Source organism: Onychostruthus taczanowskii, unplaced genomic scaffold, assembly GCF_017590055.1.
Source record: "Onychostruthus taczanowskii isolate IOZ18803 unplaced genomic scaffold, ASM1759005v1 scaffold32, whole genome shotgun sequence".
NCBI lineage: Eukaryota > Metazoa > Chordata > Aves > Passeriformes > Passeridae > Onychostruthus > Onychostruthus taczanowskii.
The window spans coordinates 2,644,303-2,666,367 of NW_024500572.1; the positions used below are offsets into that span (position 1 = coordinate 2,644,303).

The 22,065-nt window shown below is 46.0% G+C and overlaps 3 protein-coding genes across 3 annotated transcripts in view; 2 read left to right on the forward strand and 1 right to left on the reverse strand.

Moving 5' to 3' along the window:
- The first annotated feature begins 420 nt into the window (after positions 1 to 420).
- Positions 421 to 5,130, forward strand: ARPC3 (actin related protein 2/3 complex subunit 3). The gene is made up of 7 exons (XM_041410126.1): positions 421 to 573; positions 1,589 to 1,688; positions 2,625 to 2,701; positions 2,975 to 3,043; positions 3,317 to 3,443; positions 3,763 to 3,857; positions 4,619 to 5,130. The coding sequence occupies exons 1-7, from the start codon at positions 568 to 570 to the stop codon at positions 4,679 to 4,681; spliced, it is 537 nt and encodes a 178-aa protein (XP_041266060.1). The 5' UTR covers positions 421 to 567; the 3' UTR covers positions 4,682 to 5,130.
- Positions 5,131 to 5,489: 359 nt separating this feature from the next.
- Positions 5,490 to 14,318, forward strand: ANAPC7 (anaphase promoting complex subunit 7). The gene is made up of 11 exons (XM_041410397.1): positions 5,490 to 5,891; positions 6,917 to 7,103; positions 7,572 to 7,691; positions 8,771 to 8,888; positions 9,101 to 9,254; positions 9,363 to 9,505; positions 9,740 to 9,857; positions 10,225 to 10,421; positions 11,062 to 11,286; positions 11,679 to 11,829; positions 12,698 to 14,318. Exons 1-11 carry the CDS (start codon positions 5,791 to 5,793, stop codon positions 12,885 to 12,887), a joined length of 1,704 nt encoding a protein of 567 aa, XP_041266331.1. The 5' UTR covers positions 5,490 to 5,790; the 3' UTR covers positions 12,888 to 14,318.
- Positions 14,319 to 18,317: 3,999 nt separating this feature from the next.
- The window catches only part of ATP2A2 (ATPase sarcoplasmic/endoplasmic reticulum Ca2+ transporting 2), a 44,159-nt gene continuing 40,411 nt past the window's right edge, over positions 18,318 to 22,065 (reverse strand). The window contains exon 21 of the mRNA XM_041410461.1: positions 18,318 to 19,421. Coding sequence (XP_041266395.1) covers positions 19,408 to 19,421 — 14 coding nt within the window. The 3' untranslated portion in view covers positions 18,318 to 19,407. The remainder of the gene's footprint in view (positions 19,422 to 22,065) is intronic.

The window sequence follows — 22,065 nt, forward strand, 5'->3', positions numbered from 1 at the left end:
TGCATCCCTCTGAACACAGCACCTTTGGACCCCGCCTGCGCTTCCTTACGCGAAGCGCCCCGGCTGGGCTGGGATGGAAACGCACGGGAGGGAAAACAGATGGGAGCGAAGCATCCCGGCACTCCTTCCCCGATAAAAGCGCTGCCTCCCGGGACCCCTCCCGGTACCGGCAGTGCCCTGGCAGAGCAGAGCCTCTCCGTGGCCGTTCCCGTACGGGCACCGGCATCCCTCCCGGTACCGGCAGTGCCCTGGCAGAGCAGAGCCTCTCCTGGCCGTTCCCGTACGGGCAGTGCCCGGGCACAGCTCTGCCTCCCGGGATCCCTCCCGGTACCGGCAGCGCCCTGGCAGAGCAGTGCCTCTCCGTGGCCGTTCCCTGCCCGGGATCCCTTCCCGGTGCGCTGCCTCCGGGGCGGTGCGCGGCTCCCTCTTCCCCTCCTCGCACCGCCTCTGCCGCTGCCTCATTTCCTGCAGCGTAGGCGGAGGAGGAAGCTCTGTGCCCGCTTTGCTGGCCGGTTCGCCCCGTTCCCCTCCCGCCCGGCTCCGCCGAGCCGCCTCCTGCCCTTCGAGATGCCGGTGAGCGGCTCCGCGGCGCGGCCCCGGCGGCGGCAGCGCGGGCAGGAGGGCGCGGGGCGGCGGGGCCGGGCCGGGGGCGGCGGGGCCGATCCCGGGCCGGGGAAGGGGCTCTGCTCGCTGCGGGGTCTGCCCGCGGGCACTGCGGGGGGAAAGAGGGGCTGCAGCTGCGGGGAGCGCTGCTGAGAGCGGGGAGCGGCTCTCCGTGGGAGGCTGCTGCAAGGCCAGCGCCTTCCTCTTCCTCCTCATCTTCCTCTTCCTCCTCCCCTGCCAGGGATCCACCCGCAGCTGGGAGGGTGCGAGCCCCGGCAGCAGCGGGGGAGAGGGCGGCCACAGCAGGGCTTTGCCTTTGTTCACACCACCTTCCTCTCAGAGAAATAAATGCTTTTTACACCCAGCCTCCCCCCGTCACATCATCCTCTGCCCCCCGCGAAAGGTGGGGTGTGAGATGAGGGATTCCCAGTGGCCTGGCACAGCACCTTGGAAAGTGCCTAAAGCTGAACTCATTAGTTGTTTAAAATCGGTTTTTCAGGAAGAATTTGTTGTATGCAGAAAGCTGGTTTGTTTTTCACTTAAATCATTTTTGTTGGGATTTTTTTAAAACTGCATTAAGCCTGGCTTTATTTATAATTATCTACTATTAATAGCCAGACATGGAAATAAATTCTGCGTATTTTAATGACCAACTAACTTTCAGTGCAATGCCCCAAAACTCAGGCGGGTGAGTGGGGCTGTTACCTTTTGGTGCTGCCAGGATGGGGTCAGGCAGCCTGGGGATGAACTGCGCCTGCAGACCAACAGCACAGATTTTATCCAATCTTCTGGTGCTTTCCTGATCTTCACCAGAATGGCACCAAGATCTGGACCTAAACAGAAAATAGCAATTGTTTGTGCAAGGAAAAAATGCTGGAAGCATCATAATGAACTAGGCTGTGACTCCTGCTTGATGAAGACACATGATTGGATATGGAAATGTCTATTTTCAGTAGGATCAATAACCAGCTTTTCCTGTCTCTAGGCTTACCACTCCACTTTAATGGACTCGGACACCAAGCTAATTGGGAACATGGCACTGTTACCCATCAGAAGCCAGTTCAAGGGCCCAGCACCTCGAGAAAGTAAGTTTATAATAATCTCTGAATTACTGGATGTAGCTCATCACCTCAGGGGCTGCTGTAAACCGGCCCCAGCAAGAGCCACTGGTGGGAAATGGAAAGCTTTGCAGTTTAGAGAGGAGGAAAGTTTTCAACCACTTCAGCTGTGCAAATAGTAGAAAATAATTATGCACAGATAATTGTGCCTCGTGTTGAGTTAGTGGTTTCAGTAACCCAAGCCTGTGGTTGCTGTTCTGTGCTCCTGAGCAGGGTTTTGAGGAGGTTTTGAGGAGGTGTGAAGCCTCTGTGCCAGAGGAAGTGGAGGTTTAGCTACAGACAGCTCACGCTGCTCTGAGGGACAGCAGACTTACAGGTGTGGGGCTTCAGAAACTGAACTGAAGTTCCAGGCACCCCACAGGGCCCACAGGCAGCCAGGACAGATTCCCCTTCAACACCTGAGCTTCCCAGGCCTGGTATTCCCCAGAAATGTGGGGTTCACTTTGAAAAGGGAAATGGAAAGGGGGTGTTTCTGGATTTAAGCAGTCTTGGATGGTAGGAAAAGTCAGATTGTCACTGACTGTGACTGTGTTCTGCTCCCCTCCTTTATTTGAAGAGGATAATGGCATCTGAGTGATTGTGCTTTCTCCAAAAACTATTTTTCTATCCTTTTATGATGTTAAAACTCTGATGAATTACTCAAAAGTGGTAGAAAAGTGGGGAACTGCTGAATTGCTGCTATTTGGTTTGTGAAGTGACAGAGGGGAAGGAGAAGGGAGTAGGAAGCTTAAATATTACAGTCTAAACTCATGGTGTTTCAGAAGTTACGTGGTGCTGACTTCTGCTTTTTGTAAACACCATGGTTTTGCTTTTGCAATAATCCTTATTTATGTACTTCAGTGAGTAAAAGTACAAATGTAGTGTAGCAGTGCACTGCTTAACTCTTTATCTCTTTTTTTATAGCTAAGGACACAGATATTATAGATGAAGCCATCTACTACTTCAAAGCTAATGTTTTCTTCAAAAATTATGAAATTAAGGTAATTTTTTGAGATCCTGAGCATATTCTAGTTCTTTGGAGGGCTGGTGCTGTGAATATAAATTTATTTTCAAGGAAGTAATTCTAGAAGATCACAAAAACTCCCTTTCCCTCTTTCTACTTAATCTTTAAAGCTGGGTAAATGTCATGAATTGCAAATCTCTCTCTCTCATGGGGAAACTATAGTCCAAAATGGCTTGAATTAATTCCTGTTTCAGACTTTATCAGTTCCACAAAGTCCTGTAATCTAAGAGTTCCTGCTCTTGTTTTGCAGAACGAGGCTGACAGAACACTGATCTATGTGACCCTCTACATTTCTGAGTGTCTGAAAAAGCTGCAAAAGGTAAGAAAGCTGAATTCCTGTGCAGGTGGGAAACAGTCTCTTCTGAGGGTTGTTCTAAGGAAAAGATTTCCAGATATTCTCCTTCCAGGGGAACAAATAGTCCCGTTCACCCCAGCCCCAGCTGTCAGAACCTCAAATACTCCAAGGCTGTGGATGTGCTGTGTTGCTCTTCTTGATGAGTTTTCATGTTCCAGATTTGTAAAATATTTGGGTCTAACGCTCTGTCAGCTTTTGTTCATAACTGCTAACCCATTGTTTGCCTGGTTCTTCCAGTGTAACTCCAAAGGCCAGGGAGAGAAGGAAATGTACACACTAGGAATCACTAACTTCCCAATCCCAGGGGAGCCTGGCTTTCCACTGAACGCCATTTACGCCAAGCCTGCCAACAAGCAGGAGGAAGGTAAGGCTGACCCAGGGCCTCTGAGGGTCACACTTTATTAACTGCACTTCTGTGACTACAGTTAGAAAAATTACTTCAAACCTAAATCTTCTAAATCTGCCGAATGTCTTCTGAAGGCAGCACAAGCTGGATTTTCTGACCTTGAGGATTCCCCATGTTCCATAGATAAATTGAGCTTATCAACTCAGCCAGCTGCAGCCTGCAGATGTGAAACTCCCTCTCTGCTTTAAGCAGGGATGTCTGATGTTTTAAATCCCTGTTAAATCCAGTTTGTGTTGGTGCTGCCCAGTTCACCCTGGTTTTGCTGTGCTGCTTTCAGAGGTGATGAGGGCCTACCTGCAGCAGCTGAGGCAAGAAACCGGCCTTCGCCTTTGTGACAAAGTGTTTGATCCTCAGAGCGACAAGCCCAGCAAGGTGAGAGCCCAGTGGCATCAGCACAGAGTTAGTGAGAGGCTGGGGGTGTTTGTTCAGCCACGTGTGGAGAGCAGTGAGATGATGGGGTGAGGGTAACTTCAGCCATACCTGTCTGATTTTACAGTGAAATGGCAGCTGCAAGTTATCAGTGAATTTAATTTAATGTGATGTGACAGTGAATGCCGGTTTGGGTTGCTTTCAAAAGCAGGGCAGTAATGAGAGGTGTCTGGTTCAGCTCTTCAAAGCACTGCACATCTGCTCGTGGCTGGGGTTGCAAATGGAGTTCACAAGCACGAGAGGTGCTGTTTCTCTTCCCACTCAGCTCTGATTTGAGAGCTGCTTTGAAGTCGATTGTTTTGCCTCATGTCCTCATTGAAAAAATCGCTAATCAATGAATGAGTCACCTCCTGAGTGTTCATGTTTCATGTGCAAATGTGACTGCATTTAATGTCGAAATCGCTTAGGCTAATTTACTTCCAAAGGCACAGCTTCCTGATGCATCCCTCATTTATGATTGTATTGGAATAAAATATAACAAGAGTAAAATAAGACAAAGTAGAATTTCCCCTTTTAATTCAAAGTCCTGTAATATGAGCTCATTGTGTCCATTCCTGTTTTGTTCACCTCAATTCCAGTGGAAACCAGTGTGTAAAACTGTCTGTAAAACTGGAGCCTTAATACTTGTTGTGTGTCAGAGACTGAATACTTTAAAGTCAGTGGAAACCACTTCTGATTTTCTGACTCTGTACTTCCTTCTGCAGTGGTGGATCTGCTTTGTGAAGAGGCAGTTCATGAACAAGAGTCTCTCAGGCCCTGGGCAGTGAAGCAAAGTGGCAACAACTTTAAGCATTTCCACAGCAAGATGTTTAAGTCTTTTGCCTTTGTTTTGGATACGTTTTGTACCGAGAAATAATTAAGTGCTTATGAAGTTAAAAAAAAAAAAAAAAGAAAAAACCAAACTTGTCAATGAGTGATAGAGGGAGAGCAAAAAGACAAGTTGTGTAAGCAAATATTAAGCTGGTGCTTAATAAGTGATTTCTAACGTGCTGTTTCAGATGCAAGCTGCTTTGTAATCGTGGCTACAGCATTTAAAACAGGGCTTGTATTTAAGAGAAGAAATGGGCTTGGCTGTGGGGCAGGGGAGCTGTGTCATTGCTCTGCTGGCTGGAGTCTGGGTGTCGAATGTCCAGGGAAAACGGACCTCTCACGCTGTGTTGTCCAGTGCAGTGATTTTTACCTTGTTTTCAATAAAATTTGCTTGTAATTAACGTGATAACTCCTGTGTGTCTTATGGATAAAGAAATGAAAGAGGTTTTTTTTTCTTTTTGCTGAAAGGCTTTGGGGTGACCTTATTGTGGCCTTGCAGGACTTGAAGGGAGCCAGCAAGAGCCTGGAGTGCCAGGACAAGGGGGAATGGCTTCACACTGACAGAGGACAGCTTTAGATTGCATTATGGGAAAAAACGTGAGGCATTTCCCAGAAGAAATGTAGGTTTCGAATGGTCTTTCTCCTCCATTACCCATTTTTATAGGCAGGAGGCAGAGACCACAGTCACATTTAGCTGCAGCAACCATCAGCGTATTCGCAGAAGGACAAGGGGCGGACTCGGGAGCTGTGGAGGCACGGGGAGTGTGTGTCTCGCCCCAGAGCGCCCACAGCGGAGCGGGTCCCCTCACGGCCGCGCCCGGACCCCGCTCTCCCCTCACGCCGTTCCCGCCGCCGCGAGGGGTCCTCGGCGCGGGCTGCCCTCTGCGCGCCTGTCGGGCCGCGCGGGCAGCGCCTTGGCCGCCTGCAGGCGGCGGCGCGCGAGGACCCCTGGGTGGCGCCATTTTGGAGTGGCGGCGGGCGGCGGCGGCAGCTCCGTGCCCGGTGCTTGCTCGGGGTCTCTCCCGGTTCCCTCCCGCCCCGTCCCTTTCGTCCCGCCGGCGGCAGCATGAGTGTGGTGGAGCACGTGCGCGAGATGGCGGCCGCCGGGCTGCACTCGAACGTGCGGCTGCTGAGCGGGCTGCTCCTCACCATGAGCGGCAACAACCCGTGAGTGCCCCGCCGGCAGGGGGCGCGCGGGGCGCGGGCCGTGAGGGAGCGGGGCCGCTCCTGGGCTGTCCCTGACCCTGTCCTGACCCTGCCTGGCGCCTTCTCCTGCCCTGCCCCTGTCCTGTGCTCTGTCCCTGCCGGGGATGGAGCCCGCCTCTGTTTGGGTATCAGCATCAGCGTCTCTTTGGGGTGCCCGCTACAACGTGGGTGTCCTGGCAGAGAATCACAGAGTCACCGAAGGGACCTTGAAGGTTTTATTTCACCCCTCCTGCCTCCTTGCACTAGCCCAGGTTGCTCCAAGCCCCATCCAGCCTGGCCTTGGAAACTTCCAGGGATTGGGCAGCCACAGGTGCTGGGTGACCTTAGCCAGGACCTTCCCACCCTCACGAGGAATAATTTTTCCTAATATCCAATGTAAAGCTGCCCTCTGTCAGTGTGAAGCCATTTCCCCTGGCACTCCAGGCCCTTGTCAATTGTCTCGCCATGCATTTTGTTGGCTCCCTTCAGGTCCTGGAAGGCCACAGTTGGGTCATTTGGTCTGCACGTGTATTAGGAGTTTTATTAAGGGTTTTTTTAAGGACCAGAAGAGCTGTACAAGGAGCTGGGTTGCCTTTTAAATTTGAGTCCAAACAAAACTCTGTTCTGAAATCTGTACAGGCAAAATGCTGGATCCTTAGCTAATAAAAGGTGAAAGCTGATGCAGTGTAATGGATGTTTACAGCCTGTGGCTTGTTACAGAGAGGATGGGGACACTGGCCAAACAGCCAAACATTGAGCTGCTGTTGCTGTTGAGGTGTCAGGAGTGGCTGCTGGATTTGTTTGTTTACAGATAAAAGAAATTGGTGAGATAAGCCCTGTGTGAGGGGTCAGTGCTGTTGCTCAATGGTCCTTCCAGTGCAGTGAAGGAGCTGCAGCAGTTACAAGTTGAAGCCAGACAAGCCAAAGCTACAAATCCTTTGTTTCTGTAAGGTTTTGATTCTTTTGCAGGCACCTGATCTCAGCCTTTCTGTCTGCATTTCTTGCAGGGAGCTGTTCTCTCCCTCTCAGAAGTACCAGCTCCTGGTGTACCATGCAGACTCCCTGTTCCATGACAAGGAGTACAGGAATGCTGTCAGCAAGTACACCATGGCCTTACAGCAGAAAAAAGCCTTAAGTAAAACCTCCAAGGTCAGGCCTTCTACTGGGAATGCTGCATCAACACCCCAAAGCCAGGTATTCAAGAATTGAGAATGCTGCATCAGGTGATCACATCCTCCCTTCCATTTAATGGTGCTGCCTCAGTATTCACAGAGTCACTGAGGCTGGAGGAGATCCTTCAGACTGAATCTCTGCCAAGTGCATCACTAACCACATCACCTTCACGTGGCTTTTAACCACCTTAGATTGTGCATTTATCATGTCAAATAAACCTGACATTTAAGGCTAATTAGTTGGGTAATATCTCTGGTGTTTTCGAATGCAAAACTTAAAATGGTCTCCAGCATGAAATTTTTTCTCTGTGTGTACATCATACTTTTAATTTGAAGACAGGAACAATGTGAGCTAGCAGTGAGCTGCATTGTTAACTTACATGCACCAGCTATTTTTCAACACAGTATAAATATTTTTGAGGAAACCTTATTAAAATTCTCATACCTGATTAAACCAACATCATATTTCAATCTTTCTTTTTTGTTTCAGTGTTTGCCATCAGAAATTGAAGTGAAATACAAAATGGCTGAATGTTACACAATGCTGAAGCAAGATAAAGATGCCATTGCTATTCTTGATGGGATTCCTTCCAGGCAGAGAACTCCAAAGGTGAATTCTTGGAAGTTTTTGTCACAGCCTCGTGGTCAGTGTCTCTCTAGGGCAGAACATATTATCTAGGTTTAATGGCATTGTGTCTTTTTCATCAGTTAAATATTGTTTGGTAGCATTTCCTAATTTTGAATTAGCTGATTTGGACCCTTTTCTTTAAAATCATACCAATTCTGTATTTCCTCTGTTAGAAAGAATTTAAAGAAAAAATGAGAGGAGTTAAATGTTTTGTGCATCTTTATTAACTTCTTGTATAGTTGGAGCAATGCCAAATCCTTGAAAGACTGGAGACTTTGGCAAGTAGAAGGTTTGCTGGTGCTCCATCTTCTAAAATCTTTTAATCCTTTTCAACAACAGTTTAGATAATGTTAAATATTTAGATCTCTTTGTGGTCTGCAGTGCCAAATCTGTGGAGTCTTTGCTCGTTGGCTCTGTTGCTCAGAAGGGCTTAAAAGATTAACACATCAGATCAGTCAGCTGTGTTTCATGTTAAATTGTCCTAAAAGTGTACAGGCTTAAACTGCAGCTAATGTCAGAGTGTTCTGACCAACTTGCAGAACAGAAAAAGAAGAAAAGATTGAGAAAAGCAAACTTTTTGCCTATATAGGCAGTAAATGGAAGTGCTGCAGCAGAAACCAGCTACTTGTGTTGTGAGGTGCTCAGATAGTTTCCACTCAGCTTCTGAGTGAAGCCATGGTTGACCAAAGAACAGAAACTCTCTCTGACTTGCTAAGCTAATTCAAACACTTCCATGGACACAGAGAGATTCCTGGAAGGGATTGATTCATGGATGTTCAGATCCTTCTTGGCATTGTGTGCTTGCCCACCTTTTCACTTCTTTGCTGCAAGGTTTCAAGGTGCACTGTGCATGCACAAAAGAAAGTAGATTTTATTTCTGCACTCAGAAAGAAGCCACAGTTTCCAATTTGTCCTGTATGTTACCTTGGAGTGTTCTCAGAAGTGCAGGTTGTCTTCTGCCCAGAACAGAGGCAGGCAGGCTTAAAGACAGAGTTGTGACCTTTCTCAGTGGTTCTTCCTCCTCCTCCTCACACTGGCTGTCCCCACATTTCTGTCTGCAGATCAATATGATGCTGGCAAATCTCTACAAGAAGGCAGGCCAGGAGCGCTCCTCGGTGACGAGCTACAAAGAGGTGCTGAGGCAGTGTCCCTTGGCCCTGGATGCGGTGTCTGCACTCTGTCAGCGCTGCAGTGGTCAGCCCTGTTAAAATTTTAATTACACTTCTGTAGCTGTCTTGCATTTGCATGTCGTACCCACATTATAGGAATTGTAGCAAGCCCTGTAACCTGCTGTTGGTGCTTGTCAGGGGATGGAGTTTCTGCTCCTCAGACAGTTTGTATCAGAAGCAGTTTTGGGTGGCTGACACTGATGTATGAACCCCTCTCAACAGGCTTGCTCTCGCTGTCGGTGAAGGGAGCAGAAGTGGCCTCCATGACCATCAACATAATCCAGAGCATTCCCAACTTGGACTGGCTCTCGGTGTGGATCAAGGCATACGCCTTTGTGCATACTGGAGACAACACCAGAGCAATAAACACCATTTGGTAAGAGCTGGCAGAGCGTGGTGCAATCAAATCATGTATAAATTCTCATTTATGATGATATTCAAAATGCCATTTATAAATTATAACAGGCTTTTTTTTCCCTTTAAGCTCTTTAGAGAAGAAGTCATTGCTGAGGGATAATGTGGACTTGCTGGGGAGCTTAGCAGACCTGTACTTCAGAGCTGGAGATAATAAAAACTCTATCCTAAAATTTGAACAGGCACAAATGCTGGATCCTTACCTAATAAAAGGTGAGTAAATCCTGAGAGAAGGTTGACCTGAGGAGTAACAGCCACGTGCAGTGCAATATTGTATATTGTTTCCCCAGCTCTCAGTTCAGAATTGACATTCAGAAGCTGCATGTCTCGAACCCTTCTAGGTAGCTGCACAGTTTAAAGTAGGTGTTTGTGGGTTTTGTGGCTTTTTTTTCTTGTGAATGAACTTTCTGTTTCTTGAGGATTGATCCTCCCAACGTGTCTCTTTAGGAATGGATGTTTATGGTTATTTATTGGCACGTGAGGGTCGGCTGGAGGATGTGGAGAACCTGGGCTGCCGACTCTTCAACATTTCTGACCAACATGCAGAGCCCTGGGTGGTGTCTGGGTGAGTTCTCTTTCCTTTCTCACCTCAGCTCTGGGTTTGCTGAATCTGCTGGGTCACAGCTGACACGGTGGGTTCAGCTTGTTTTGTTCAGAAGGTGCTTCTCTTTCCTGTCTGTTCTGTTCTTGGGTAACTTATATTAGCCCTCTGCAAATATCTATTGTGGTTTTTTTCTGTATGTTAAATCAATTAGACTTACACACCCGTGCAATACCAACAATATATTAAATAGTAACAGTTTTAATATCTATTCTGGGGTGTTTTAAATTTCTGAAGAAGTTTTTTTCTTACCTTCAAACACAAGGAGTTCAGAACCCCGGTGACTGCGCGCAGGCAGCGCATGTTTACAATCCCTCTCCTTTTTCTGTAGGTGTCACAGTTTCTACAGCAAACGATACTCCCGTGCCTTATACTTGGGAGCCAAAGCAATCCAGCTGAACAGCAACAGTGTCCAGGCCCTGCTGCTGAAGGGAGCTGCCCTGCGCAACATGGGCCGCGTGCAGGAGGCCATCATCCACTTCCGAGAGGCCATCAGGCTGGCGCCCTGCCGCCTCGACTGCTACGAGGGTGAGCCCTGGGCAGCTGCCCTCAGCTCCTCTCTGAGGGCTGGGGCCATGCTGATGGGGAGGCAAGGGAATGGACAGCAGCTCTTTCCTCCTGTAAATGATTGTTATCCCAAAACCTCAGGGGAGGGATGTGAGAGAATGCGTGGCTTTGTAAGAATGATGTTCAGAAAGGGGTTTTCTTGGGTTTTGTGTTGTTTAGTCTGGAGGTAAACAAACTTGGGTGTTTTGAGCAGCTCACTTTTGGATGATGACGTTAACTGATGGTTAGTCCTGCTGGGACCTTTGTTTTGTCGTATTTGTTTAAATATTTAAATCTGGCTGATCTCAACAGCAGCTTCGTGTAGTGAAGAGTCCAGGTGAACTATTAATTCAGTAGTGTAATTGGACAAAAACATGAGATAAGGTGTACTCAGGGTTGGAGGTTTTTTTCAGTGCCTGACCATTAATAAACATCAAGTCAATTATCTGTAGAATGAGTATGCTGACAAGCATAGATTCCCTTTCTCAATTGCAATTTGTATTTGCTTATTGGAGTGTCAGCTGTTCAGCACCTGAGTGCTACTAAGTGCAAATAATACTGAAGGGCTGAGTGCCTGTGGTGCTGACTCAAACCCTGAAGTGTTTCCATCTGACACCACCAGGTCTCATCGAGTGTTACCTGGCATCCAACAGCATCCGGGAAGCCATGGTGATGGCAAACAACGTGTACAAAACCCTGGGGGCAAACGCACAGACCCTCACCCTGCTGGCCACAGTCTGCCTGGAGGACCCAGTCACGCAGGAAAAGGCAAAAACATTGCTGGACAAAGCTCTCACACAAAGACCTGACTACATTAAAGCTGTGGTAAAGAAAGCAGAACTTCTCAGTAAGTTCCTTTTTCCCCTGTGTTGGTTTGTTTAAGGATACTCATGTACATGGAGCCACATCCACGTGAAGGATGTGGCAGTGATGATACAGTCCAGGGGTTTAATCAGTTCTGTCCTGAAGGAAAAATCACAGGAATTAGTTGCATCCAGCAGCTGATATTACACTTAAAGCAATTGCAAAAAAAACCCATTTTGACTTCAAAGTAGATGTAATTGTGAATGTAACCTGTTGCAACAAAAAGTCATTGTTTGGAGTTAATCTTGCAAGAAGCAGAGCCCTGCTCTCTGACAAGTCTAGAGGGACAGATGTGTTGGGAAGACCATGAACACTGTGACTTTTTTTAGATTTGTCTCAGCTATTGATTAAAACAGTAGTTTTGCCTGTGAACAGGCAGAGAGCAGAAGTATGAAGATGGGATTGCCCTGCTGAGGAATGCCCTGGCCAACCAGAGTGACTGTGTCCTGCACCGCATCCTGGGCGACTTCCTGGTGGCTGTCAACGAGTACCAGGAAGCCATGGACCAGTACAGCATAGCCCTGAGGTAAAGCACACCCTGGCACTGCAGGAGCTTTGTAAGAACCAGCAATCAGCTTCTCTGAGTAAAAAGATGAGCTATTGATTGATCAGGATGAGAATCAGAGGTGGCTTTGTATAATTCTCCCTTAAAATAAGCAAAACCACACAAATGACACCCTGGTCATGAATTGGTTGGTGTTAAGATTTCAAACTGAGAAGTGCAAAATGTAGGGACTGTATTAATGCTAAATATGTTACTAGGCTTGTGATTCCTTGACTAACAAAAGGATTAAGGCATGGAATTATATGTAGTTATTAATTATTTTATAGACAGGCTTTAGGATCCATTCCTTTACACTAGAAGGTGCATATAAAAATGAGCTGTTTGATACATTTAAATAGTATGATTCAACTTAACATAATCTAAATGCTATTTTAGGGTGTTACTTTTTAAAATATTCCCATGTTTTGATTGCAACATCTTCAATTTGCCTTAAACCCAGCACTTTATGTCCCCTGCAAACTTGCATAGCTTAAATGGGTCAGCTGGTTTTTGCCTGCTTAGATTATATTTAGTCAGAGTCATTTAAATTTTTACTGCTTTCATGTTACTTTATAATTAGTACTGTTGGGAGAGGTGACTAAGTTTTCTGGAAGAGTGGGATGTTTAGATAAACGTGTTCTTGGGGATCAGAACTGTTTTATAAAGAGATTTAAGACTCAGTGTTACAGCAGCTCAAGGGGAAGTTGCATCATCATCTGAAATAAGCTTCCTGATGATGTTAAACAGGAAGTGCAGACAGCAGGATGAGATTTTATTGTTACTCTTTACACTGAGGCCACAAAGAGAAAGAAGTTTCAAGACAATGCTTTATTTTTCTTCCTTTCTTCAGTTTGGATCCAAATGACCAGAAGTCACTGGAAGGATTGCAAAAAATGGAAAAAGAGGAAAGTCCCACAGATGCCACGCAGGAAGAAGATGTGGATGACATGGAGGGAAGTGGAGAAGAGGGGGACTTGGAAGGCAGTGACAGTGAAGCAGCTCAGTGGGCAGATCAAGAACAGTGGTTTGGGATGCAGTGAAAGCCTCCTGCTGCTTGTTTTGGCACTTGAACACACCACTAGGGCCACTCTTCTTAGAAGAACAGAAACTATTACTCTTTTTCAGTAACAAAGGACTTTCTTTTGTTTTAATAGACTCTGAAACCAATTAATAGTTCTGTGCATCTCAGTACTGTGGAGATTCTTGATGCTTCTTATTTATTAAGTGTAAGGGACTAACTGCATCCAAGGTTATTTACAACTTTCATTTTGAAAAAATCCCTGCTAAAACTAAAACCATCAGAATCTGAGGTGTGTAATGAGCCTTTTGTTTGTAATGAAAACAATGTGTGAGTTCTGTCCAGGCCTGAGGTGCTTGGCCAGGTTGTAAATACAGTGGTTTGTACTCCTTTGTGGGAAAAGCCTTGCTCATTTGTGTGCTGCCATTTGAGTCTGGGGGAGCTACTTGAGTGTGGCTGAAAGCAGCACTTTTCTTTTGCTGTTTGTTGAATTAATTTGTCTTTTTCTAGGGCATTACCTGTGCTGTCCAGGATAAATCTGGGACAATAGGCAACTTGGACTCGCTGGACACTTTTTGTAGCTGATTTCTCTGTGTACAGAATTGAGCCAGTGGTGGAGAATTAAAGTCATTTCTTCAACCCTTACTAAACCCTGCAATCACTTAAAGCCTGTACATGAGCATTTATTTTAAAATGCAGTTTAGGTTTTTTTTTCAGTATGTTCCTGGAAGGTTTTGCAGCAGTGACTCAAAGCACTTTACATTCTGTGTACAGCACTGACATTTAAAATGCTATAAAAAGAATTAATCCCTCTTCCCTTGCACTGCTTGAGAAATGTTAAATTATGCAAATACACATATTGTCCTGGTTTTTCCATGTTTATGTACTTCCTGGCTTTGTCAGGTAATTTTTAAATTCATGTGTTTTTCCCTCACCTTTTGAAACAAATTTGCTTCGTGTACAAATTTCCAACCTCAGCATTTCAAGGGTGAGCTGCTTTGGGTAATCTAGAAACTGTTTCAGTTCTGTGGGCTTGATGTGTGGGAAGAGGAATTACTTATTTTTCTTACAGTTCTGATTTCCTCAGTCTTTAGCAAAATGGGGTTTTATAATCTTTATATCAAGAGTTTAATTCCTTTTGTATTTATTTTGTTACCACAGGTATGCTGGAGCACACAGACTTTTTAGAAAGCTAAAAAAAATAGTTTTGAGTATCAGTTGGAGGAAAAATGGCTGTTTGTTACAAACACATGACATGGAAAAGAAGCTTCTCCCTGAAAGGCAGATAAGGGTAAAATATCCCTCTGTGATGTTGTATCAAAAATGCACAACAAAAGAGGCAGATTATTGTCTGTTTTGGAAATGTTCTGGTGTGCCACGGCTTACAGAGGAGGACTCCAACAGTTCATCCCTTTAAGAACAGAAAACAGCTGCTTGTCTGTTCTCTCTGGAATTCTGTGGGCTTTAGAGTTTCCAAAATACCAAACTGAGTTATGGTTCCTTGAAGGTGGTGGGGAAGAGCAGCACAGCAAAGCTGTCGTGGCAGTTGGGTTGGCACAAGCTGCTCCTGCTCTTCCAGTGAGCAGATTCACCAAATGTGTAACATCTCAGGGAGAGCAAATCCTTCATTAATGACTTTGTGGCACATGAGAGGCCTTGTCCTGTTCATGTCTTTGCTGTTGCTGTGGGATGCTGTGAATGGATTTCAGTTCATCACGTGTCTCATAACAGAAAAAACGTGCAAGATATTCAAAGCATCTATTTTTATATAAAAAAAGCTTTGCTTTCTCCTCACACTCAGCATTCAGCAGCTGAAAGCTGGGTAGCTGCATTAGCTTTCTAGTTGTATTCCAGACCTCTGCTGAGGATGAAAATTGAGTTGTGTTACTAAACTAAAGACAGGATACATTTAATTGATGAGTATATGAGATATGTGCTGTATTTTTCAGTCATTTTATTCTAATGGTTCCTTTGAATAGGTCATTCATTTCATGTGGAAACCACTGGCTTTGCACATTTCTCTGAAGTATTTACATGGAAGAGGAAACAGGAGAGCCACAGTTCTATTGAAACCATTCTGTAGTGTGTTTGTAGATAATCTGATAATCTCTGCTTTTAGAACAGGCAGGAAACTAAAACTACTTCAGGATGAGTCCTTGTGTGCAGCTTGAGCAAACAAGTGCAGGCACAGCTCAGAACACCTAGAGAAGGCTGTCAAAAGTGATTTGTATCCTCACAGCTTTGATTTTCTGAGAACTTGGTTCCTTGCTGAAAATGGGGAGTTGTGAGAGTGTGCAGATGAAGCCTGGTGAGTACCTGGTGTGCTGGGCTTATGTAACTGTGTGTAAGAGTTGCACTGTGGCTGTGGAACTTTGAGGTGCCATACATGTTGAGATTGTATGGAGAGATACATTTAGCCCTCACTTCAGAATTCTAGAGGGGTTCTGCTTGGCTATTAATGAGCCTTCATTACTGCTTTAATTTTAGAATGTGATCTCTGCTTCTGCAGAGGTCTGGTATTCTCCAGTGCAGTTACAGGCATTTAGTTCAGGGAATATAACAATTAGCCCTTAATAAGCAGCTGACCTCATTCCCTGCCTCAATCACATGCTCAGCACCTGAGAAGAAAAGATCACAAAGCCCAGAACTGAAGTTCAGGCTGTGTTAGATGAGTGATGGAAGTGAAACAGTTTGAGGCAGGAAATCTGTTGCCACCCAGCTGTACTGTGAAGTGTTGGTGTCTGAGGTGCTGGGTGAGGGCAGAGTGCCTCTGCTTGCCTGAAATCCTTGAATTTAAACCACATATTCATTACTAACTTTTCATTCTTTCCTACTTTGACAGGAAGTGATGGGAAAGGGACAGAATTTCTTCAAACTGTACATAGACTTGGCTAAGGGCTAAAAGGCTGAATTTACCAGAGTCTAAAAGCAGCACACATTGATGGTGTGGTTAGAAATTGCCTGAATAATGCATTTACTCCTGTCATGTGCTGATAACACGTGCAATACTGGCAGTGTTTCTAGTTCTGAAGATTTCTAGATCATGGGAATCCTGGAATAAAAAAAAAGCAGAAATAAAGGAGGGACTGAGGACTGCTGACCAGTATCAGTGTTCTCTGTTGAACTGAGGTGCTTCTTTTGCTGCTGCTGATTACAGAGAGATTTTTGATTAACTAGGACTTCCCCCCCCCCCCCCCCCCGCCACCCTCTGTCTGCTCAGTAACTGTCTTCCTCATTAAGCCTCTTTGTGTGGTGATTCTTCCCTTCTTGCTTTTCAGGAGCTCAGTGATGTGGAAACTGATCCATGCAGGGCAGAAGCAGGATTTCTGATTCAGCAAACCTTATTCCCTCATTTAGATCTCAGTGGTAAGAAATCTGAAAGGCCGTGTCTGTCATTGTCATTTCACATTGCACAAACATACCACAACCAAATATATTTAAAAAACCCAGATCTGCAGTCTCCATGGGTCTTAAATTTAGTGACCTTAGGAGGGCTTAAACTCAGTATAAACCTATGATTTCAAACTAGTCAGTTAAAATGTCCTTTGGAAACTGGCCAAGAGGAGGCAAGGATGTATATAAGACTAGGTGTTTGGGGAGGAAATTGATAATAAAATACAGTTATTTTGGTGCAAAGAGGGAAAAAATAAAATGTTCACCTGGGGAACTTCTGTGTAAATTTTTGTATTAAATTGGCCAGTCCCTATCACTTGATGGAACAACAAAATAGAAAGAATAATCTCTGTTTTCACTCACTGGCTGGAGCCTGGCCTTTGCTTTGCCAAGTCTGGGGTGTGGGAGTGGGTCCCCAGTGGATGTTTACTCTGGACAAGCTTCTCACTTTCCAGAGGGGCCAAGGATTTTGTGAGTTTGGAGATGAGATTCCTTTTCCTCACCTATCATCCCATCAAAACAGCAATGTGGCAAATAGGGTGATGGTTTGGGGTATGAGGTAAAATCCTGGGGCCTGATAAATTGATGCCCAAAGTCTTCTCTGCACCTCCATGTGGGTAAACTGTTGGGATGAGATCTTTTAGAAAACCTCTTCAGCTGCTCAGAGCTTCTCTCATTTCTCACCCACTCTCCTGGGGGTGGATGTGGGCTCTAATCATACTCAAATTCACCTCAAGGTAAAAATAGGGACATTGCCTGCCCTCTGTATTTAGAGTTTAATGTAATATGTCCATAATGCCTCATAACCTGAGCTGTGGGGAGGGGTTTCTCTGCTCTGTGCTGTCAGTGGGCTCATCCATGCTTTAGAGCTGGGGGTTTGCAGGGAGGACAGGAGGAGGAGGAGGAGGGGGAAGATGAAGCTGTTTATTTCAGCAACTCTTACCACATATTCTTGCACTGAGCACCTTGGCAACCCACTGAGCATCACGTTCTCCTCACATGTACTCCATTCTGCTTAAACTTGCAGATCATCCTTTAAAGAGCACTGAGCATCACGTTCTCCTCACATGGCTGTACTCCATTCTGCTTAAACTTGCAGATCATCCTTTAAAGAAACGTTTAAGGTGTGAGTTGGTGTGAGCTGGCTCAGGAGCTGCTCACCAGCCGAGGAATGCGGCAGCAGGAGCTGGGTGCTGAATAACGATTTCCCATCAGGGCTCAGCTTTCCTTCTGCCACCGTGCTGGGGACACAGAAAAAGGGCAGGAGAGCAGCCGGGCTGGAGCGAGCTCTGAGAAACGTTTTCCCAGGCAGGCTGAGGCTGTGAAAGGCCAGAGGATGCTCTTGCCCCTCCTGCCCAGCTCAGGTGTCCCCGAGGCGCTGAGCCTGCCCTGCGGCGGGAGCGGCGCTGCCCGCCGGAGCCAGGGCCCGGCTCTAAATCCGGCTGCGGAGATAAGGGAGGCTCCGAGAGCCCCGGGCGAGCGGCAGAGCTCAGCCTGCCCGGCACAGCACTACCATAGTAGGAAGCAGCTCAGCCCGATGCGTTAACACACCTCCACCATGCTATAGAGCTGCTGGAGCAAGGAATTCGACCCCTGTATTTTTAAACCTCACACTGCTGCGTTTGAAGGGTCTCAGACGTGTCACCTCATTTGGGTAACGCCGTTTGCCAGCAGGGTGCTGCTATCAGGGGCTGGAGGCTAAGAGGCATTACATTTAATGTAAAACACATTCCTAAGTTGTCTCTTATTCCAAACAAAATCTGGCGTTTGGGCTTTGGAGCAGAGCATTACAGGACACTTGGCAATTCCAGCTTTTACCCTGGGAGTGCTTTAGCCTTGCCCAGCAGCAGCCTTGTGAACTTGTGGCAGAACAGCCCCTGGTCTGGGGAAGGGAGTGAGCCCAAACTGCCAGGCAGTCCCAGCAGGATGCTCCTGCTGTGCTTTGGAGCAAACGCATTTGGCTCATCTTCCTTTTGCCTATGGAAAGGGAAGAGACCAGGGAGCTGCTTTAGGCTGGGGCAATTTAGAAAACAGAAAAGGACCAAAAAAAATAAAGATGTAGTTGGGAAAGAATTGTTTATTTTACGTTTCTCAGAGGGATTTTACAAACAATGGAGCATTTTAAAAAAACTGAGTGATCAAAGTACTTGACAGTGTCCCTTAAACACACACACAAGCCCCTGGACAGAGGAAATCACACCAGCGAGGAGGTCAACACTGCTGAGGAGCAGCTGCATCTGCATAGTTCTAGGAGGAAAGATTGCAATGGTGTTGGTGCTAAAAAGTGTCACCCTGGCATTAAAACGAGAGCGCGCTGCAGAGCCCGGGCGGACCTGCAGGAAACAAAGTGCATCAAATAACACGCCGAGTACGTATTGTAGAATAAATTTATTTACCTGATACAAATGAAACTAGGTGTGATGCTCCTTTACTGTCAGCATGTCAATAGACAATTGATCTTATTTACAACTTCTAAAGGTCACACATGCAGCTGTGGGAACTGGCTACGTCGTTGTTGCTTTTTAGATAAATGCATCACGATATTTTGTATTGCACCAACATCTGTCTTACTGCCTTAGATTTAAATAAGTTACATTACAGTGCAAAAGAGGTTGATTTGCACGGATGATAAAAAAACCCAGCGTTATGAAGTGGAGGCTTACGGTTCAACATTCATCTGTAATCGTTTCCATGGATTTATAAATAGGAGAGCATTGTACAGAAGCTGCTGGAGTAGGATGTTTGGATGATACAATACAGAGAGAGATCCATCTACAACCCAAGGCATGCATTATCTGATATTGTACACTGTATAAACTGACATTTTACATACAGGAATACGGAAATCGGCTGACAGCTCCGCAATTCTTGTTCAAGGATAACCAAACTCTTCTCCATGCAGCACAGAAACCCAACTTCTCTGGAGAGAGTTCCGACTTGGTAAGCTATATTGCACGTTTGTACATCTGTATCATGAAGTCCTAATGGTACCACACATTTCTTCCACAGAGAACACAATGAGTTTTGTTTTTAAGGGAAAGCAAAGAATCTTTACACGATACATGCAGAAGTTTTGGTAGATGTGTTGCTAAAAACACATGCACGCAACAAAACAACCTTACATTTCTGCAAAATTGTTTAGGAAGCGATTACTCCAGTATTGCTGAAAAGGAAAGAAAGAAAAGGCATCAGTTAATGAAAGGATGAATGCTAAGTATCATTATACAAGCAAGACTAAGATCAACAGTGACAGAAGAAAGAATGTTAAGTTTGGTAACTGGCTGCTCTGTCATTGAAGGGACACTCTCAGGTTACTTTGTTCTTGAAGCTCAGAATCCTCTGGATTAAGGCTCAGCTCCCTTGATTATCAGGAGAGCCAGCACTTCCTACTCAAGACTGCAGTGAAAAACAATTAAGACACATTTAATTAGCTTTTGCCTCTCTCTGCCTGACCAGTGGCAACAGACAATTCTCACTTCTTCTTTGGAATTTTTACTTTCAAGTTCCATACTACGCGCTTGTTTTTTTTTCAGTCGAGGCATTAGGGCAGGTTTGGCCCCAAAGTGACCTAACAATGTCCCTTTTCCAAGTCAGGCAGCTTGTTCTGGGAAGCAGTAGGAAAGCTTTGAAGAAGTCATTAAACTACACGGATTAATGTGTAGGCAAAGAGTAGAGTACAAGGTCCTAAAGCTCCTGCTGCACTTCACCCCTACCACAGCAAAAGGTCAGCCTCGTGTCTGAAGAGACTGCTCTGAGTCCCTACAGCTCCAGGGAAGCTCTTCCAAACTGCTTCAACACTAAAATTTGGGCTCTCCTGCTAAGATTTGAAAATGCATATTAATGCAATTAAGGATGTAATTAGCAGAGATTAGGGAAACAGTTAATGGTTAGAAGTGCAAAAAAGTAAACAAGACAGGTGCAAGAGACAGACGACTCCATTGGTTTTACCTCCCTTCATCTCAGCAAATTCAGCCCCCTTGGGCTGTGTACCATCAGCTCTGGCCTCGAGCTGTGACTCGGGCTGGCACTGCTGTACTGCATTCTATCATCAGATTAAAAACTCAGGTTTGCTACCAGGAACCTCCCCAGCAGCCTCTCTACCAGCACACCCCTGGGAGCACTTTGTCAGACCGGTAGAGATGTTTTTCTGCAGCCTCTTTTGTGCTCATTTATTTGCAGTAACGTTTTGGGAAACCAAGTATGAACTATTTTTATTGCTCAGATGGCAGCAAGAAGGAGCAGCTCATTGTGCAGCTCAGCACTTTGGATTGCTCACACGTGAAAGCAGAGAGAGCCCAAGGCACTGCAAAGACAAAAGCTCCTGTCTAAAAATTCAATGCATGACAGCAGCTGCCTGAGCATCCTCCTTGCTACAGAACACAGGATTCAGGAGGAGCTGCTCTCATTCCAAACCCCAGTGGGTTCCCAGCACAAGCCAATCTCCTTCCTGGTGTTCCCAGCATAAGGCAGCATCAATCACAAGATTGATCCTGGTCTTACACACCCCTCTCACAGTAGAGAATAAGCAGTGATGTGTGAGGGCACCAAGGAATCTAGAAAACAGCAGAGATGAAAAAGCTTGGTGAGATGGGAGCAAAGAGAAACAAAAAATATGAAGTTATTTTGTAAGAATGGAGTGGGAGATCAAGCCTGGGGAATTCTGAGTTAGTCCTGCTTGAACAAGGGCTGCTCTTTGTGGGCTAACATGGTTCAACAGGAGTTACCTTCTTCACCCCCAGCACTGGGGAGGCTGGAGAGGAAACATTTGGGACCAAACAAATGAGTTTTGACTTTGAGGTGTTGGCAAATGAGTCTGTCCTGAAAAGTCCTCCCTTCCTGGCTTCTCCAGCTGAAATGACTGAGGCTGAAAGATGACAGGATCTACACAACTAAGGATAAACACTTTAGTTCAGACACTTCCTGCAGAAATTACAAACTTTGCACTGCAGTTCTGTTCTTTCTATGACAGAAAAGCCCTCAGCTCCTCCTGCAGCCTCCCCCAGCCTGCTCAGCTGCCCAGAGCCAGCACTCCAGCTCCAGGATCACCAGGATGTGATTCCAGGGCAGGATGCTTCACTGCCCAGGGGGAAGCTCAGGGTAGGTCTGAACATTTGGCCAATCCCAACCAGCCACGGGTGGGATTTACAGCACTTGGAGAACAGAATCCTGAAAGCACAGCACAGCTCCATCCAACCTGAGATCTGCAGCTGCTGATCCTGGGGAACCCTGTGGCTCCACTGCTGCAGGGGAACTTGGACAAGACTGGGAGAAACAGGAGAAGAACAGGGCAGATGAAGATTGCTTGGACTCTGTAGGAGCACCTTGTAAAACCTGACTGTTCCTGTAAGCTCAGGAGCCTGCAGGGATGGATCCCAACAGCTCCATTTGCCCACCACTCATCCAGATTTCAAGGCAAAGTCCAAGGAACACAAGGCCCTACCCCAAGTGCCTCTGAGACAGTGGCATGAATGAGCTCTCAGATCTCTATGGGAATCCATGACAAGCAGCAAGATTCATCTTCAACACTGACAGATCCAACAGAGAAGGTGCTGAATTCTGAATATTCTGAATTCTACTTACTGACAGTCATTCTCCCCTTCAGCTTCTTAAAAGAGGCAAAAAGGGGGTGTATGACAGGATTATTTGGCATACAAGACAGGAACAGGATTGTACAAGAAGCAGAATTATTCATGGTGGCAGCCAGACAGGTGGCTTTAAAAAGGCCACCACATGGTGCTCTGAGGTTCAGCAGAACCCGTGCTCAAGGATTCAGTGGCACTCCTGCCCTGGAAATGTCTGTCAATAGC

Bases quoted from the DNA above. Each gene is read 5' to 3' on its own strand.
- ANAPC7 (XM_041410397.1), top strand. From the start codon at position 5,791: ATGAGTGTGGTGGAGCACGTGCGCGAGATGGCGGCCGCCGGGCTGCAC. The intron at 5,892-6,916 runs GTGAGTGCCCCG...CATTTCTTGCAG, and splicing joins ACCATGAGCGGCAACAACCC to GGAGCTGTTCTCTCCCTCTC. The intron at 9,506-9,739 runs GTGAGTAAATCC...GTGTCTCTTTAG, and splicing joins GGATCCTTACCTAATAAAAG to GAATGGATGTTTATGGTTAT.
- ARPC3 (XM_041410126.1), top strand. The intron at 3,444-3,762 runs GTAAGGCTGACC...TGCTGCTTTCAG, and splicing joins TGCCAACAAGCAGGAGGAAG to AGGTGATGAGGGCCTACCTG. The intron at 3,858-4,618 runs GTGAGAGCCCAG...TTCCTTCTGCAG, and splicing joins AGAGCGACAAGCCCAGCAAG to TGGTGGATCTGCTTTGTGAA.